Source organism: Caretta caretta, chromosome 1, assembly GCF_965140235.1.
Source record: "Caretta caretta isolate rCarCar2 chromosome 1, rCarCar1.hap1, whole genome shotgun sequence".
In the NCBI taxonomy this organism is placed as follows: Eukaryota; Metazoa; Chordata; order Testudines; family Cheloniidae; genus Caretta; species Caretta caretta.
The window spans coordinates 271063319-271080816 of NC_134206.1; the positions used below are offsets into that span (position 1 = coordinate 271063319).

The 17498-nt window shown below is 41.4% G+C and overlaps 1 protein-coding gene across 1 annotated transcript in view; it reads left to right on the top strand.

Moving 5' to 3' along the window:
• The window catches only part of NDUFA12 (NADH:ubiquinone oxidoreductase subunit A12), a 35717-nt gene extending 19808 nt beyond the window's left edge, over positions 1-15909 (top strand). The window contains exon 4 of the mRNA XM_048835571.2: positions 15633-15909. Coding sequence (XP_048691528.1) covers positions 15633-15813 — 181 coding nt within the window. The 3' untranslated portion in view covers positions 15814-15909. The remainder of the gene's footprint in view (positions 1-15632) is intronic.
• Positions 15910-17498: the final 1589 nt, after the last annotated feature.

Here is a 17498-nt window from a genome sequence, read left to right on the forward strand (position 1 = left end):
AACTAAATCATTTTGAATAAAACGATTTAGTTTTATCTGGAATGTAGGTTTTCCCCTCTCTAGCAATCTCTCCCATATATAATGGTATCACCAGTTAGGCTGATGAAGTGGGTTATAGCCCACAAAAGCTTATGCCCAGATAAATTTGTTAGTCTCTAAGGTGCCACCAGGACTTCTCATTGTTTTTGCTGATACAGACTAACACAGCTACCCCTCTGAAACCTGAATAATCTGTTTCCTCTCAAATAGTCAGCTTTCTAACCTATTCATAGTGTGGTCTGCCTGAGAAGAGTCATCCTTGTGCTTGCATGACTTTCAGTCTTCTGTTGTTTTTTATTCCTTCAGTACTGTTATTCAATACTGAAATAAGTAATGTACACGGTTACCTACATACTAAGGAGTCCAAAGAACCAATGTTTGTAGTCTAGTCTAAAATGAGATGTCTGGATAGAGATTAGTGAAGACACCAAGGTTGCTCTCAACTGGTACCTTTTACGATGACCAGAACTGAACATGTTCTCCTTTATGGATTCCTATTAGACAAACCTGAAAATAAATTTATTCTGGCAGTTGTTTCCAATGGGCAGATAAGTATAAATGTCTTAGTTGCCTCTGTGATATATGCTCTGAAACTTCCCATTACAGTTCTATAGCTGTGTAGAACTTGTATTGGTACAGCAGCTTTGAAGGTTTATGCTTGTATTAAATCTGCCCTGAAATGAGGACCTTTTATGTTGGGAACTAGATTGCACAATGGGTTAGGTCATGAGAAATGAGTTTGATGGTCTTGCCCCAGTCCCTATTTATGCATGTCACAAAAATCACTGCCTAATGAATTAGGCACAATTGTCAGTCTTTGCTGAAATGCCTGTGAGTGGGTAACTAGAGAATTGCAGACAAAAACTAAAGTATAGTGGCAAAGCTGTGTAGGCAATTTTGCTGTGTACATGCTGATGATACCAAGCTGGTTTGAAGTCTGCCCCATCTGTTGCTCACTTTCACAAGCACTAACTTCACTCATCATTTTACTGTTTTGGTTTTCTTTTGTAAAAAAATCACTTTCAAATGAGGGCACATTTTGATGTGCTGAACTTTCTGTGGGTTTCTGAATAAAAGTAATAGGAGAAGATACTTTTTACTGTCTGTTGATCTATAAATTCTTTTTTCATTGCATTGGGTTGCCTAGTATTATTGTTTAGTCTTTTTCTTATCCACAGTCCTAATCAGTATGTACATTTTTTTGAGGGTGTGGAAATCATCTTGCTGAGTTTTAGGCTTTCCATCTACTCCTTCATCCCAGGCCAATGCTTTGCTCCTTGACACTCCATTCAGTTTGCCTTTCCATTGGCTGTGATTGCATCTTCTGAAGGTAAAAAAAGTTTACAATAGTGTATTGCTGCCTCGTGTGGTCTATACATCTCTATTCCTAGATACAAGAAGCATGATTTAAAGATTTCTTGTCCTGGGTGGCCAGTTGTATTATTTGAACCTAGCCACTGATGTGATAGAACAACATTTCCTGTTGCTCAGCTACTGTCAGCATATTTAGCTTAAATTTGTATACTCTTTGCCTTTCATATATTTAAAGAATATCACAGAGCTAGGTGGGCATTGCCTTTATTTAATATTTACCACTACTTGAGTGATTTATTTATATATGAAGTTTATACTTTAATTGTACAAAATATTGTTGCTGTTCATGTATTACAGTGTGTATAAACTGTAATTACATCCAAAATAGGGATTCTGATGCTAATATAAATTACCCCCGGGGATTAATCAAATAATTTGACTTTAGAGCTGATAACAGGCACAGCTGATTATCACAGATTTACCAGCAAAGCAAGATATAACCAGCAAATTAAAATAAGATAAATACATTTCAGAAATGGGCCAATTAAGAAAAATAGGTTAAGGCACATAAATCTGACTCATTTCTAAATGTGATTTTAAATTATTTAGTTTAGATGTGTTAGATTAGAGGTTTTTCTTATTTAAATATTACACCTACCCTGTGAATGCCTGAATGTCATTGATGTATCTGGCTTATTTTAAAAACTGTATCTAAATATCAGTTGACTGTTTGATTTGATTGACTGGACTATAAGGTGGATAGAAAGCTGGCTAGATTGTCGGGCTCAACTGATAGTGATCAATGGCTCCATGTCTAGTTGGCAGCTGGTATCAAGCAGAGTGCCCCAAGGGACGGTCCTGAGGCCGGTTTTGTTCAATATCTTCATTAATGATCTGGAGGATGATGTGGATTGCACCCTCAGCAAGTTTGCAGATGACACTAAACTGGGAGGAGAGGTAGATACACTGGAGGGTAGGGATAGGATACAGAGGGACCTAGACAAAATAGAGGATTGGGCCAAAAGAAATCTGATGAGGTTCAACAAGGACAAGTGCAGAGTCCTGCACTTAGGACGGAAGAATCCCATGCACCGCTACAGACTAGGGACCGAATGGCTAGGCAGCAGTTCTGCAGAAAAGCACCTTTGGGTTACAGTGGACAAAAATCTGGATATGAGTTCACAGTGTGTCCTTGTTGACAAGAAGGCCAATGGCATTTTGGGCTGTATAAGTAGGGGCATTGCCAGCAGATCGAGGGACGTGATCATTCCCCTCTATTTGACATTGGTGGGGCCTCACCTGGAGTAGTGTGTCCAGTTTTGGGCCCCACACTACAAGAAGGATGTGGAAAAATTGGAAAGAGTTCAGCGGAGGGCAACAAAAATTATTAGGGGACTGGAACACATGACTTCTGAGGAGAGGCTGAAGGAACTGGGATTGTTTAGTCTGCGGAAGAGAAGAAAGAGGGGGATTTGATAGCTGCTTTCAACTACCTGAAAGGGGGTTCCAAAAAGGATGGATCTAGACTGTTCTCAGTGGTAGCAGATGACAGAACTAGGAGTAATGGTCTCAAGTTGCAGTGGGGGAGGTTTAGGTTGGATATTAGGAAAAGCTTTTTCACTAGGAGGGTGGTGAAGCACTGGAATGCATTACCTAGGGAGGTGGTGGAATCTCCTTCCTTAGAGGTTTTTAAGGTCAGGCTTGACAAAGCCCTGGCTGGAATGATTTAGTTGGGGATTGGTCCTGTTTTGAGTAGGGGGTTGGACTAGATGACCTCCTGAGGTCCCTTCCAACCCTGATATTCTATGATTCTATGATTTCTTCACTGAGTTATGGAATTGCTTTCTGCAAATCACCAGAAGACTTTAAAGCTTGCTGGTTTTTAGCTGCTAAAGCACAGTGCTTCCATTTTAATAGGACATCAGTGGCATCCTACCTTTTCTAGTGTGCTCTCACTTGCTGCAGCAAAACTCCCTAAATTGAGTAATGCTGTATCAATTTCAGTGTATTGCTGGCATAATATAGTTGGAGTAAAATAAGATTTTGAAAATTTCAAGGGATCTGAATATGGGGAGAAACATGGTGAACCAAGATGGGTATCTTTCTGAATTGTCATCTATTACTAGTACAAGGACTATGAACACACCAAATAGAATGTAAAGAGATGATTGTCATCTTAGTCACTTTGTTCCCCAGCTATTTGAGAGGTGATCTCTGCTAAGTGCTTGAGAAAACAAATACCACTTTAGGCATAGGGAAATAGGAATGTGATGGTGGTTCGTCGTGTTTGGGTGGAATAAAGTCAGAAAGTTCGAACAATATTTATTTTCTCTTGTGGTGGTTTTGGAGTTGAGACTGAGATGAATAATGGATTCTTATGGACTTTAAAATGGAGTGTCTTAAATTATGGTGATTGTTTTATGCACATTTCAGTGAAGGGTGGGTAGGCGAAAGTTATCTATGTAGTTAATACATGTTACTAACCCTGCACAGCATCATGCTGTGTTTTCCTGTGCAGACATAGTCTAATCATATTAGACTTTCTTTTGCTGTTTTTGAGATCATAATCTGATTTTGTTTTCTCCAACTGTTGGAGTTTTGCTGGTCTTAGAAGGAATGATGTGCTAGTCTAAAATTAGAAAGGGTCTCTGCCAATGCAGAGTTTTCCCTATTGTATATGCAATAGAACTGTCATATAGGTGCCAGGTTCCCTCCCCAATTTACTGAAGTTTATCAATTTCAAGATTAATCTTATTTTGGAATCCTACTGGATTTTTGTTTACTGTTTCCTCAGACTGAGTCACTAGTCATTTGGTAGAAAAATATTTTCTTAGAATACAATAGTTCCATAGATCAGAGTTGCACTCTTGTGTTTAGGTAGTATTTATAGGTCATCTAAACCAGCGATGGACAAGCTAGTCCTCCTGCTATTGCAGAATTGTTTTCTTTTACTATATATTTTAGTTCACTCTACAGTCTAATATAAAATGTTATAAGCAGTGATGCTCTTATTGTTTCTCTTGGGGAAACAGTTTCCCCAATCTAATAGATTTCCTGCTAGGAAACTCGTATGTGGCATATTTTTCTCTTGTACTTTTTCTGATGAGAGACCCGATGTACCTTATGGCTTGAACTTAAAGTTTGTAGGAAGATTCCTATATTTTGTGGTACTTCAGTGACTCACTCATAATTTCATACCATTTTAGGTACATTTTAAAAAACTGAAGTTTCATTAACAAAATATGAGAGAGAATAAAATCTGTAAAATTCCTTTATTTTGCTGTTCACTTCAATTTTACTAAGTCCCTAAATTTTCAGTATGTCAGTACAAAAATCTGTGGCAATAAGCAGCATTGGGGTTTTTGCAGCTGTACAGGAAACAAATGGGCCTTTTGGTACCCAGGAATGTGTGGAAGGTGGTTTAGGATTGTGCGATAAGCATATACACTCTCTCTCTCTCTCTAAGGTACTTATGTTGTCCCCAGTACTACAGCGAACCTCCTCATACCCCCTCCCTCAGTGTCCATATCATCTTTGGTTCACAGACTTCCTCCAGCTCTCCACTCGCCCTCTGCTCCACCTTTGCATGCACCCAACCCTCCTCAAGGCCGCTCCAACACCCCAAACCCAGGCCCGCTCCATCTCACGGCTTGGTATTTGGATGGGGCTTGCACATAGGCATGGCGTGCTCTTCCCCTGTGTGTAATATCCTCACACACAGCAGACGAGCCTCCACCAGGGACTGTTATCAAGCAAAATGGAAATGATTCACCTCCTGGGCTCACTGCCATCAATACCCCCTGGACACTATATCCATTCCTATTATACTGGACTATCTCTTCCAACTGAGGACGTCAGGCCTCTCCCACAGCTCCATACCAGTCCACTTGGCAGTGCTCAGTGTTTTCCTCCCCCCAATAGATGGTGCCTCCATCTTCACACACCCAGCCATTGTTGTCTTCGTTCTTTCTGCCTGTCTGCCTGCCTGCCTGCCACATTTCCTTGTGAGGGTCATGGCAGCAGTGTAGAGAAGAGTAGGGAAGACCAGACCTCCCTTTTTCCTCCACAGCAGGTTCCAGCTGCTCCTTGGGGATTCCCAGGCCAGCTGGAAGATATCATCCCTCCAGTGTATCCTTGGTTGGCTTCGGGGCCTCCTCCCAGTGGGACATGCCCAATAGAGTTCCAAAGGAAGCCTCCCACCGGGCATCCTTATCAGGTGCCTGAACTGCCTCAGCTGGCTCCTCTTGATCTGGAGAAGTAGTGGCTCTACTCTGAGGCTCTCCTGAATAGCCAAGCCCCTCACCCTGTTTCGGAGAGTATGCCCAGCCCCACTGTTGAGAAACTTCATTTCCGTCACTTGTACCTGCGATCTTGTCTTTTCAGTCATTACCCAAAGTTCATGACCATAGGTGAGGATAGGGAGGTAGATTGACCTGAAAACCGAGAGCTCCGTCTGAGAACTCAGCTCCCACTTCATCACCATGGACCGATACAGCATCCGCATCGCTGCCACCGCTGCACCAATCTGCTGGTCAATCTCATGCTTCTGCTTACTGTCACTCCTGAGCAAGACCTGTAGATACTTGAACTCTTCCCCTGGATACTTGAACTGAATCTCTCCTGAATTACGGATACTGGGACCCACCCCTGGAGTCAGGCCTGGGGGTGATGTTAGGGGAGTGTCTGGTGGCCAGGCCACCCATATAACCTAGCTAGGCCCAGTGCAAAAAGGCGATGTGGATCTGCTCCATTGGCTGACCTCCCACGAGGTAAAGGGTAAGGGTCAGGTGCAACTCCAGGATGACAGCAGGAGGAATGGACCACAATGGATTGGCCCTCTGCAATGGAAATCCAACCACTATTTGCTTCCTAAAAGGTCTGCTCTACATCTTTCCACCAGTACTCAAACCTACCCCTTCTTGGGACCTTGACATAGTTCTTTCTGCCCTCATGAAACCACCCTTTGAACCCCTCAGTGAGACAAGTTAACGAATTAACAGCCATGGTGGCCGATCTCCCTTACGCTATCTTCCACAAAGACACAGTCTCCTTGCGACGGCAGCCAATATTCATTCCGAAGGTGGTGTCTGAAGTCCACTTCAACCAGTGCATCCATCTCCCAGTCTTCTATCCCAAACCCCATGCCTCCCACAGGCACAAAACGTGACACACTCTTTACTTCTGGTGTGCACTAGCTTTCTAACTCCAACGAACCCCTGCCTTTCATGTTTCACCTAAGCTCATCCATACCTTGATGTCTCACTATCCCATCGCCTGGCAGCGGCTGCAGATGCAGCCATAGGCCACTCCGTACTACAGAGTATACTTTCTCATGAGTCCTAGCACCCAGCTCCATGTTGATCACTGATCGTTACTCACCCACATTTGGAATCCATATAGGGACCATCATTTGAAGAAGAAGAGGAGGTTACTTACCTGTAACTGGAGGTTCTTTGAGATATGTAGTCCCTATTTGAATTCCAATACCTGCCCTCCATCCCCTGCTCTGTTGTGGACTACACTACTTAGCAATAAGAGGGATACTGGAGCGATGTCAACCTATACAGCCTCTCATAGCCTCGGCTGCAGACAGAAGGGTGACACACAACGCACATATGGGTCAACAGACACTGCTACAAAATTGCTTTGGTGCATGGCGTGCATGCGCATCCACATTTTGGAATCTAAATAGGGACCACACATCTCAAAGACCCTCCAGTTACCTCCTCTTTTCCCATTTTCTCTTCACGTCCTCCCCACTCCCTTGGATTAATTCTTCATAATATACACACAGTATGAACCTATCTGTACTCTTGCTCAACTCCTCAACTTCTGATGAAAGAACCCTTATTTCAGAAACATGAGGAATTGCTACTTTTGCTTTAAAACTGCTGTTGCTGCTGGAGTCTTCCAGAAAATAATGATAAAGCAAGGGATGGGGAAGAGATGTCAAAGAATGAAAAACACTTTTTTTTTCCAGAATAGGAACGGTAGAGTTTCATCCATTTGCTAACTCCACAATAAACTACATGTTTTGTGACTGAATCTGACCCTACTGCAGTCCTATTAGCTGCCATGGTTACCACCCTATTACTCTACAATAGAATAGTAGCTTCCACCAGCGCAACAGAAGTGAAATGAAAATGGAAACAAGGGGGAGGGGGGCGGAAGGTAAATGCAGACAGAAGCCATCATCAATTAATCCTAACAGAAATAAGTGTGGTGTCAATTTCATTTCTCTCTGTTCTCTTCTCCCATAAGTGGGCAAAAACACAAAAGAGTAATTGGAGATAATCTCTTTTCTGTCCGCTTTCACTGTAGTCAAAAATTAAATCCCAGATTTGCCCTCCATTACAATATTTTACATTCTGTTAATGCATTGTAAATATGATTCACACACTGGCTTTAATAAACACCTGGCTGCTCTTTTATCTTAATGCAGAATTGCATTAAATGCCCTACGATTGTTAATTTTATTTAATTTCTTGAGAAAAATGGCATGGTCTTTTGAACCCACACAAGTGGTATCTCAGCCTTGCAATTACAAGTACTATATTAACTACAGTGTTATGTAGTCTTAATACCTGTTTGACCACTTGTATGTTGCATACTTGGCTCTAATCTCTTGTGGCTTCACTTTGAACTATCCTTACTTTAAATTTTAAAAGAATATAAAAATTAAGTGCTACCTGATCTTAGGGAAACTTGACTGTTTTTAGCTCTTCAAAATAATATCTATTTCTCTTTCATCCTTAATTCATCTAAGCAGAGTTCTAGAGGCCTGACTAGCCCTAGGTTGCTCTGCAATATGCTGCTTCTCTTCTAGTACGTTTCAGGAAACTGTCTCAGCTTTTTAAAAGCTTCTGTTTGCCCTCTTGTATCTCCTCCTGCCCATATAACTTGTCAATTTCTAATGCAGGTTTAAAGTGATTAGTCATTTTTGGGTCCTTTTATATTGTTTCATATAGAAAACCCATCAGGAAAGAATTTGCACAGAAATCTGGCTACATCTGAGGTACATTGTCCAATGTAGTTCATAAAGAGCTTTCCTTGAGATCTTGGAAATAGAGTATACAGACTTTTTTGTATTTCAAAAGATTATTTGAGGAGACTGCTGAGGAGAGGTCTTCCCAAAATAAACAGGGTGGGTCATTTTCCACTTTTTCCACAGGTTAGCCTAAGGGATACCATTAAAGTAAAAGCCTTACTTGAGACAACAAAATTAGTCATCTAAACACACAGTAGTGTGTCATTTTGGTCTCGCATGTATAGGTTTCATGACTGTGCTTTCAAAGGAAAGCTGCAGTGATTGTTTATAATACCTTTAAACAAACAAAAGTGTACTGAATAAGATACTTGAGCTTTCAAAACAGCTTGTAGAAATAACTGTTTGTGCTTCAGTTCCTCTATAACTGCACAGTGCTGGTGTGTCTCTGAGGATTAATGGTTTTCTTTATACTTCCAAGCAGAAAGTCCATTATGATGTGGGTTTTTAAATTATTGAACTTAAGTGTTAAATTTGAACTGTAAAAGTTTCATGCTGATCTTGCAAAGTTTCCAAATATCTAGGTAGCCTAGCAGTGATTTAATTATTTCAAAATATATTTAATATATTTTTAAAAGATCTTACTGATTTACTCCTTGATTAAAAAAAGAAAAGGAGTACTTGTGGCACCTTAGAGACTAACAAATTTATTTGAGCATAAGCTTTCATGAGCTACAGCTCACTTCATCGGATGCATGGAACACTGCAGTAAAGTGAAGCTCGGGAATAGGGCAAAACTCGAATGTTTTCTAGTTTTCTGTGGACTGAGGTATTTAAGAGACTATTCCATGAGTTTATCAGACTATTAAAAAGTATGCATATCACACACCCATACAGATGCAGATGTTAGACATTATGCAACTTTTAAATGACACGGTCAGCTTGAAATCTAGTCACTTTAAAATGAGCTAAAATAGGTTTCTTGTACTCCACCTGTCCAGGTCTCTCTGCCAATATTTGTGGTTTTACAACCACATTCCAATCACTTTTTTCACCTGTGGCTCTGCAAAACTCCCACAAAGCCATTCAAGAAAAGGAAATTGACACGCAACAGTGTTAGATATAAAGTAAATAAACTGAAAAATATTTTTTTAATTATATTCTTAGGGGTTATTACTCATCACGTTAGGTTAAAAGTAGTGTGACTTCTACGGTGACTGTACACTTAACGATTGTCAGCAGAGCTGAAAAGTGAAAATACAAAATATTCTGAAAGGTACTGATATTGGAGATCTATCAGTTGAAAACTTGACAGTTCCTTTCCTGTGACATACATTAATGAACTGCCATATCTGGGCACAATTATTTCGCTTGTGATTCCAGAAAGAATAGTGGAGTCCCCTTTTTTTTCTTCCCCTCTTTGTCTGACCATGATTGAGTACTGAAATGATAATGTGATGTTTTATTCCATACCAGCTAATTACCTCTGTACACAAGTTCATATAAATGAAATATGGCAGTAAGGGGGAAAAAAACATGAAACAAAGTTCAGCACCTTGCTTGTTTATCCTATTGTCTATAAAACTGTAACTAAGTTGGCTAACTTCAAAAAATTCTACTTTCTGATAAAGTACTCTTTAAACTGTGTGTTCTGTTCTGCTTCCTTGTTGATGTTCCTGAGGGTCTTTTCTTCTAGGCAGAAACAAATTCACTATATGGACAACCAGCAAATTAGAGTTTGCTTAAGGCTGCGAGGCAAACCTGCAGCTAGACCAGGGCTGCTCACTCGGTTGCCCACCGGGGGATGCTAGTTGTCGGCTCCTTCACGGAGCTGTGAGCACAGGGCGTGTACCTGGTGCAGTTCACAACCTCCTCCGACACCTGCCCCACATCTACGTCGGGTGTACCAGGTTTCAGCCCCTTTTCTGACTCCTCCAAAACCACCTCCTCAGGTTCTGGCTTCACTTCTCCGTACACCTCCTGATCCATGAGCCCATGAAGTTATGAGACCTCCTTGTCAACCTCCTCCTGGTACAGGCCAAGTTGGCCATCCACCATAACAGGAGGGCGGAAACTGGATGAGGAGGTGCTCTGTGACCGTGGGGCCTATTTCTGATCCTCCCTGAAGTCAACTCTCCAGGCAGAGTTCCTCTGGGCTGCATCCACTGGCTCCCCGGATGTCTTCAAGGAGCAGTGGGTGCTGTCTGGGGTTTTCTGCTTGGTGTTCCCCCTCTGGCTCCCTCCTTTTAACCCTGTGACCCTCACTCCCATCCCTGTTCTCATTTGTTGTCTCCCAAATTCACTTAAGACCTGGGTCCTGTAGCCCCTCCCCTTAGGTTGGGGGGAGCAGCCTTTAGATGTGGGCGCCCATTCCCCTGGAACCTCAATAGGTACCATGACTTGCCATTCAACAGAGCCTGCAGTGACCCATCTCTCTGGCATGCAGCAGCATATACCCAGGCAGGGCCTGGGTCAGATAGTATTTCTCTGACCCACACCAGAGCTGTCTGTGCAACAGCACTTCTTAGCCAGGAACCCTCTTGCTGACTCATAGTGTTAAACTCCCTGCGCTTCCAACTTGCCCTTGATCCAGTTCATGCCCAAAACTTGTTCAGTCTTGCTCATTCCCTACTCAGACCATGCGCCAGTCCTGTTATTGATCTGCTCTAGCCCTTCACCCTGCTGCTGACCCCCCAGACCCTCAGACTGACTCCCACCCAACTTTGACATGTGTTTGGATTCTGATTATAATCCTGATTTGGCTTGTCTATGGACTGTGATCTTGGTTCTGACCCATGGACTGTCTCTGACCTCAGTTTCCACATAGCCCTCAGCCCAGTCCTGACTTTCCAGTCCTCTTCAACCCCTGAACCTATTCTTGACTACAGCTCTAACCACCAGGCCTGACTGCCGTGATCCCAGAGCCTGACAGTAGCCATATCAAATTCACAAACTAGGAAAAAAGTTTTTTTTTTTCTCTGTTATGATGATAATAGGTGTCAGTTAATTTTAGAGCATACAGAACTTTCAGACAGAAGTATAACTTTCAAGTGGATGGTTTTCCCTTAGGAGCCTTTGTCTATATTAAACAACTGCAAGTAATAGCCTACTTTAAACATCTTGTTAAAAATAAAATTAATCTTCCCTCCAGTTTTGTATTCCATTAGCAAGGACATTTAGAAATGAGGGCACTGTTTACTGTACCTTTACTAGAAATTTAAAGAATTTTCCAATCAAATTCTAGCTAACTTATTCTTAGCAATTTTTAATCTCAATTTGGACTCTTTAGTTAAGGGTATGATTCTGAGATTTTTGATAAGTCTAACTGATTTTGCTAAAAATAGATTTTAATATCTCCTATTAGAGAGAGAGGACTTTATTTTAAATGCATGGCTAAGAGCAATTTGACTGAAAAGGCAGTCTCTTAGCTGAGAAGCGTGCCCCAAAGCTGCAGATCCCTACAGGGGGATGAACTCAATTATATAAATATTACTTTTTCCATTCCCTCCTAGTTTGATCCTTTTTGTGCTGCTACATGAAGAGAAATGGCAGATACAACTGGAACAGAAGACCTTTCATATTTAGGTCAAGTGACAGCTGACTGGCAAAAACCTCATTAATTCCACACCAGAAAGCTTGCCAGCATAACTGATAATTTTGTTATAATTGTACCTATTACATTTAGCATTAAGTATGAAAATATATGTTCAGGTTTAAAGATTTTTGGGGACTGGAATAGGGACAGACTGATAAACTTATAGTTTATATACTTTTTTGTTTTTTTTTTCAATAGGTTACTATTGAAATTTTTTCACTTGCTTAGATTAACGTAATTTGCACAGAGGAGGCTTGGTATCATCTAGTTTTATAGGCCAGGCCCAGGGATAAACACGAATAACTTCATAGTTACCCAGAAATAATTCTTCTTTGAATGAGAATCCATATACATATTCCACAGCTAGTGACCATGTGTCTAGTGTGCACTCATCTGAGAACTTTCAAGTTAGTAGTGCCTGTGCTCTTCAATCCCTCATGCGCTCAGTAATGCTATAAAAGGCAGAGCCACCACCCCTACCTTCAGTACTCTCTTGCCATGATGGTGTGTGTCGGAGCAGCTCCATTTAGAGCCACTTGCCTCTTTTAGTTGGCCTTGTGAGTTAGTCTTTTGGGGACTGTCAAGACCCCCCATTCATCTACAGTACTGGGACCATCTTTAGTTCTTCGTGGCAGACCACAAGTCCCCAGGCTTAGAGCACTGCCCATCTTGTGAGGCTGTTATGCCTTTCCATGACAGCCACACAAGGTGTCTCTTCTGCCTCAATGAGGGACAAATATTCTGAACCGGTGCAAGATCTACAGATCCTTTTCAAAGTGGACCCAGAGTTTAAGGGAGTCTCACTTGAGGGCCTTTCTGCTGGAGCAGTCCATGCATCCAGATTAATCTTCTGACAGTTGGGGTATCAGAGGTCCTCAAGGCTCTCACCTGAGGCTTCTTTGAAATGGTCCAAGGTACCCCTCAATTCTGCCTCCAAACTGAGAAAACACCAGGATCAGCCAGACACCGAGCAGAAGTCATCAGGCAAGAAGAAGCACAGAATACCTTCTCCAAGTTTGGATGTTAATCACGAGATTGTCCTATATCAAAGGTGCTTCAAAGCTGAGAAGATCTCTAAGCACAGGAGCCAGCATGACCTGAGGTGACCTAGATATGCTGCAGCTCTCACCTACCACTGTATCAGCTATACTGGCATCACTGGTACCAGCTCCACTTCACAAGGTGCTGACAATAGCACAAGCAGGACCACACGCTCTGTGGCCCAGGGTCGGAGTCTCCCCCTGCATACATATGGAAGCCTCCTGGTGCCTTCCGGGGTCCTAGCACTGTTGCCAATGCCACTGTCCAGATTCCTGGTTCTGTTTTCACCTTCAGGAAGATCTTATATTACCCTCAGTGCCACCAATGCTAGGGAGAAGCCTCCTGGGCAATGGCAACTGCACTTGATGATAGTTTTCATCATGGCTGTTCTAGGCAGTTCTGAGGAAGGTACTGACCACAACCAAGGACCTGCCTTTGAAGGTTGCTTTTTGACAGGACAGGTGAGGTATGAGGTTGCTTAAAGACTGTCGGGCCATACTCAGATCCCTGGGGGGTCTATACTCCAGCCATCATGTCTCAACAGTTTTACAGGCAGGCCCACTGCTACCACTATATACCACCTGAGTATGCCAAAAGAGGCAGAAAGCTTCAAAGAAAAACCCCTCAGAAGGGGCCACCACATCCCGCTGTCCCTCCTCCTCTGTGTTAAGGCAGCAGATTTGACTCCACAGCCAAGGACAACATACTACTCTCTACCCATCCCTGGCCTTCCCCTCTTTTGGCAACCATCTGGTGCATTTCCACCACGTTTGGTCCAGCGTCACTTCAGACCCTTTAATATTGGACACTGTAGAGAGAGGTGACATAATTCAGTTCCTCTCCTGTCCCCTCCCTGTCCCTATTTGGGGACCCATCTCACGAGAGTGCTTTACACTGGGCGGGTCAGTCTAAGCTCTTGAAGCCATAGAAGATGGCTCCTTTGATCACTGGGTTAAAGGATTTTACTCAAGGGAGGGTTTATGAGCTATCCTGAATCTACAGGGTCTGAACACGTACCTCAAGAGGCTCAAGTTCAAGATGATGTCCCCAGTATCCATCATCCCATCCCGAGATCAGGACTGGTATGCTACCCTCAATCCCCAGGATGCGTTTCCACACTCTGATATACCAGGCCCACAAGCACTTCCTGAGATTTGCAATAAGAGACTATCCTTACCAGTTCCAGGTTTTGCTGTTTAGCCTCTCAGCAGCACCAGAATATTTATGAAATGCCTGGCAGCAGTGGCAGCCTACCTCAGAATGAGAGGTGCCCAGGTATTTCCCTACCTCGATGACAAGCTAGTCAGAAGTCACTTGGAGCCCCTGGTGTAGGCCTTTACTCTCTCGCGGAGAGCATGAGGGACCAACAGTTTCGTGTGCTGCCCCCACAGACACTGCTAACTGGAAAGTTATCTGCATGTGCACTGGACAATGTAATCTCTAGCTGTGGAATATGTATACGGACTACACATCTCAAAGAACATCCGTTACTGTACAGTAAGTAGTCTTTTTATGTTAATCACATTATGCAGTCAGCAAGCATTTATGTGGAGAGGTTGTGTCTACGTCAAATCATTATCCTGTTACCTCAAAACTACTTATTACTGTGCTTGAAAAATAAGGAAGGCTTTGTAAATGGCATTGTAAACAGTACTGCAAGTACAGTAGTTTGTACACAGTCTTTTGATATTATTTGAGCCCTGTAAAATCTCCTCCAAATACAAAGCTTCTGTTTGTTTGTTTGTTTTTTTATTTGTACTGCCTGCCTAGAAGCAAGGGCCCAATTGTGTTAGGCATTGTACAAACCTATAACAAAAAGATGGTTTTTACCCAAAAGAGCGTATAATCTAAATTTTAAAATGAGACAACAGATGAGGGGAGCACAAGGGAACATTGAAACAGTTATGGACAGTGGAGTAAGCCTCTGAGACCATACCCTGTCTCTTTAATCAAGAGTTTTTTGTCAGCATCACAACATAGGTGGGTTTTAAGTAGAGATTTAAAGGAAGAAAACTGATAGTGTAATTCTGTTTTTAAATGCTATTTCAGCCAAACATTTATTATTTTTAGTTTCTATTTACATTAAAACTAATAAAGATGTCCAAAAATAGACTGATAAATTAATTGTAATAGAAGGTACTTCAAAATGCTGTTCAGAAAATAACTCTATGGCCTCACAAAAGAGACTTATCTTAATTCTAAAACCTCAGTTATCCCTGGTCTTTAAATTTAATGGAATCGGTTCTTTCTAATCCAGATGTGATCTGAAGTCTGTCCTGCATTTTGGCTAGTGGAAACTAGAAGGTAAACTACCAGCAATCAAATTATTAAAAATATATTCTGAATGACTACTTACCACAGCATGGTGTAATATTTCACAGTGGATTTAAAATCTAGTATATTCTCAGTTGTTCTGTAATGGAACTCTTATCTATCTAATTGACTATTTGATAGGAGACTTTAGCTGAATACCGTGAAATATGCCTTTTTGAATATATCAGAATAGATTAAAGTTTTAAAGCCTGAGTTCCAAAACTAAAAGCCAGATATTAAAAAAGTTTCAGAGAAAAACTCTTCCAATTAAGGAAGAGGATTTATTATAGGAGATCATATAGCAACTTTTTAATAACCAGTATATATATATTTTTCTCTCTTCAGGCATTGTTGGCTTCACTGCATAACTGAAGACCCTCCAACTACTCATCCACCAGCTGCTCGTAAATTCATTTGGGAGAACCACAAATTCAATCTGAGTGGCACTCCTGGGCAATATGTCCCTTTCTCTACAACGCGTAAAAAGATACAGGAGTGGGTCCCACCTACGACTGCTAACAAATAATTGAAAAGCCTGACTTGCCTAAAACTAGGTTCTCAATGTGAACTGTACCTTCATTGTTTGGTTGGTTTAAAATAAAAGCCTCTGACAAAAGTAAAAGTTCATTTTTTTTTTTAATTGGGATTGAAGAACATTTTTACGAACAAAAATAGGGAGTGTTTAAGAAAAAAAAGTGGGTAAAAGGCCATGTAAAGAATACAGTGTTACCTTTATTCAAATATCATTTTTATCAGATATCTTCATGTGCTTTTTTCTTCTCTGTGGGTTTTAAGTAAACCTTACTTTTCTAGTATTTATTACATCAAACTGTTGCTGTGACAGTCATTTCTCCTCTTTATAATATCCAGATAGATTTGAAATACAGTAATGTTCCTATGAGGCTGAACATACAAATAATATAATGGGGCAGGATAAGGAATAATGGACCATTCCCAACACTATACCTAAGTAGTGCTCCCAGGACTCCTTTCTAGGAAGCCATCTCTTAAAAATAATAATAATAATTATATTGCAAGTGAGAAAGGAGTGCCAATAAAGGATCTTAGCTTTTTCTTTATAAATACTTTTGGTATTCTACATATACGTACGTGTGTGTGTGTGTACATGTACACACACATGCTATAGCATGTAATGTAACAATATAAAATATTTTAAAATTTCCACAGTAATCTATATGGTGGAAGTTCATCAGGAGGAGAAAGAAAGGGCTGAATTAATGGGACAGATTTTCATACGCAGACACTTAGGCTGTAATTTACATTTCTGTATCCACAAATGTGCATGCAATGCAGAATTTTTGGACTAAGCCTTTACTGACTGCTTTTGAAAATTTGTTCCAGTGTATCCACATACATTAGTGGTCATTACATAGATGTCCCAAGGTATTGTCTGCTTATATATGGAATATTGTTTGCAATGTTGTAGCTGTGTTGGTCCCAGGATGTGAGAGAGACAAGGGTGGGTGAGGTAATATCCCTTATTGGACCAACTTCTTTAGGTGAAAGAGAGAAGTTTTTGAGCTCCACAGAGCTCTCTTTCAGATCTGGGAAAGGTAATCATAGTGTCACCGCTAAAGGAAAGGTGGAACAGATTGTTAAGCATAAGGCTTTAATACGTTGCAAGAAAATATTCAAAATGAAGTGATCAGTTACCACCGCTGTAGTCATAGGACTGACGATTGACAATGAAATCCTTAACAGATATTGCATTCCTCCACCAAGAGGACAGCTGTACAGTCCCTGAAATCCATCCACCAAATAGTGATCAAAGCAGCAGACAAAAAGGTTTCCATCATAGTTCAACTGAGATGACTATGTCAGTGAGGCAAACTGACAACTCGGATGCCACCTATTTTAAAGAACTCAAAGAAAAGGGCGGGAGGGATAGCTCAGTGGTTTGAGCATTGGCCTTCTAAACCCAGGGTTGTGAGTTCAATCCCTGAAGGGGTCATGTAGGGATCTGGGGCAAAAATTGGGGATTGGTCCTGCTTTGAGCAAAGGGTTGGACTAGATGACCTTCTGAGGTCCCTTCCAACTCTGATATTCTGACACCACACCACAATTCACCCAGGAGTTCAAGGATATCATCAAACTCTTCCCCAAACAACTTCAAGAGAAACTTTGTAACTTCATCCCCCAAGGATCTTCTACATGCTTCCCAAGATATACTAACAAGGGAATTTAGGAAGA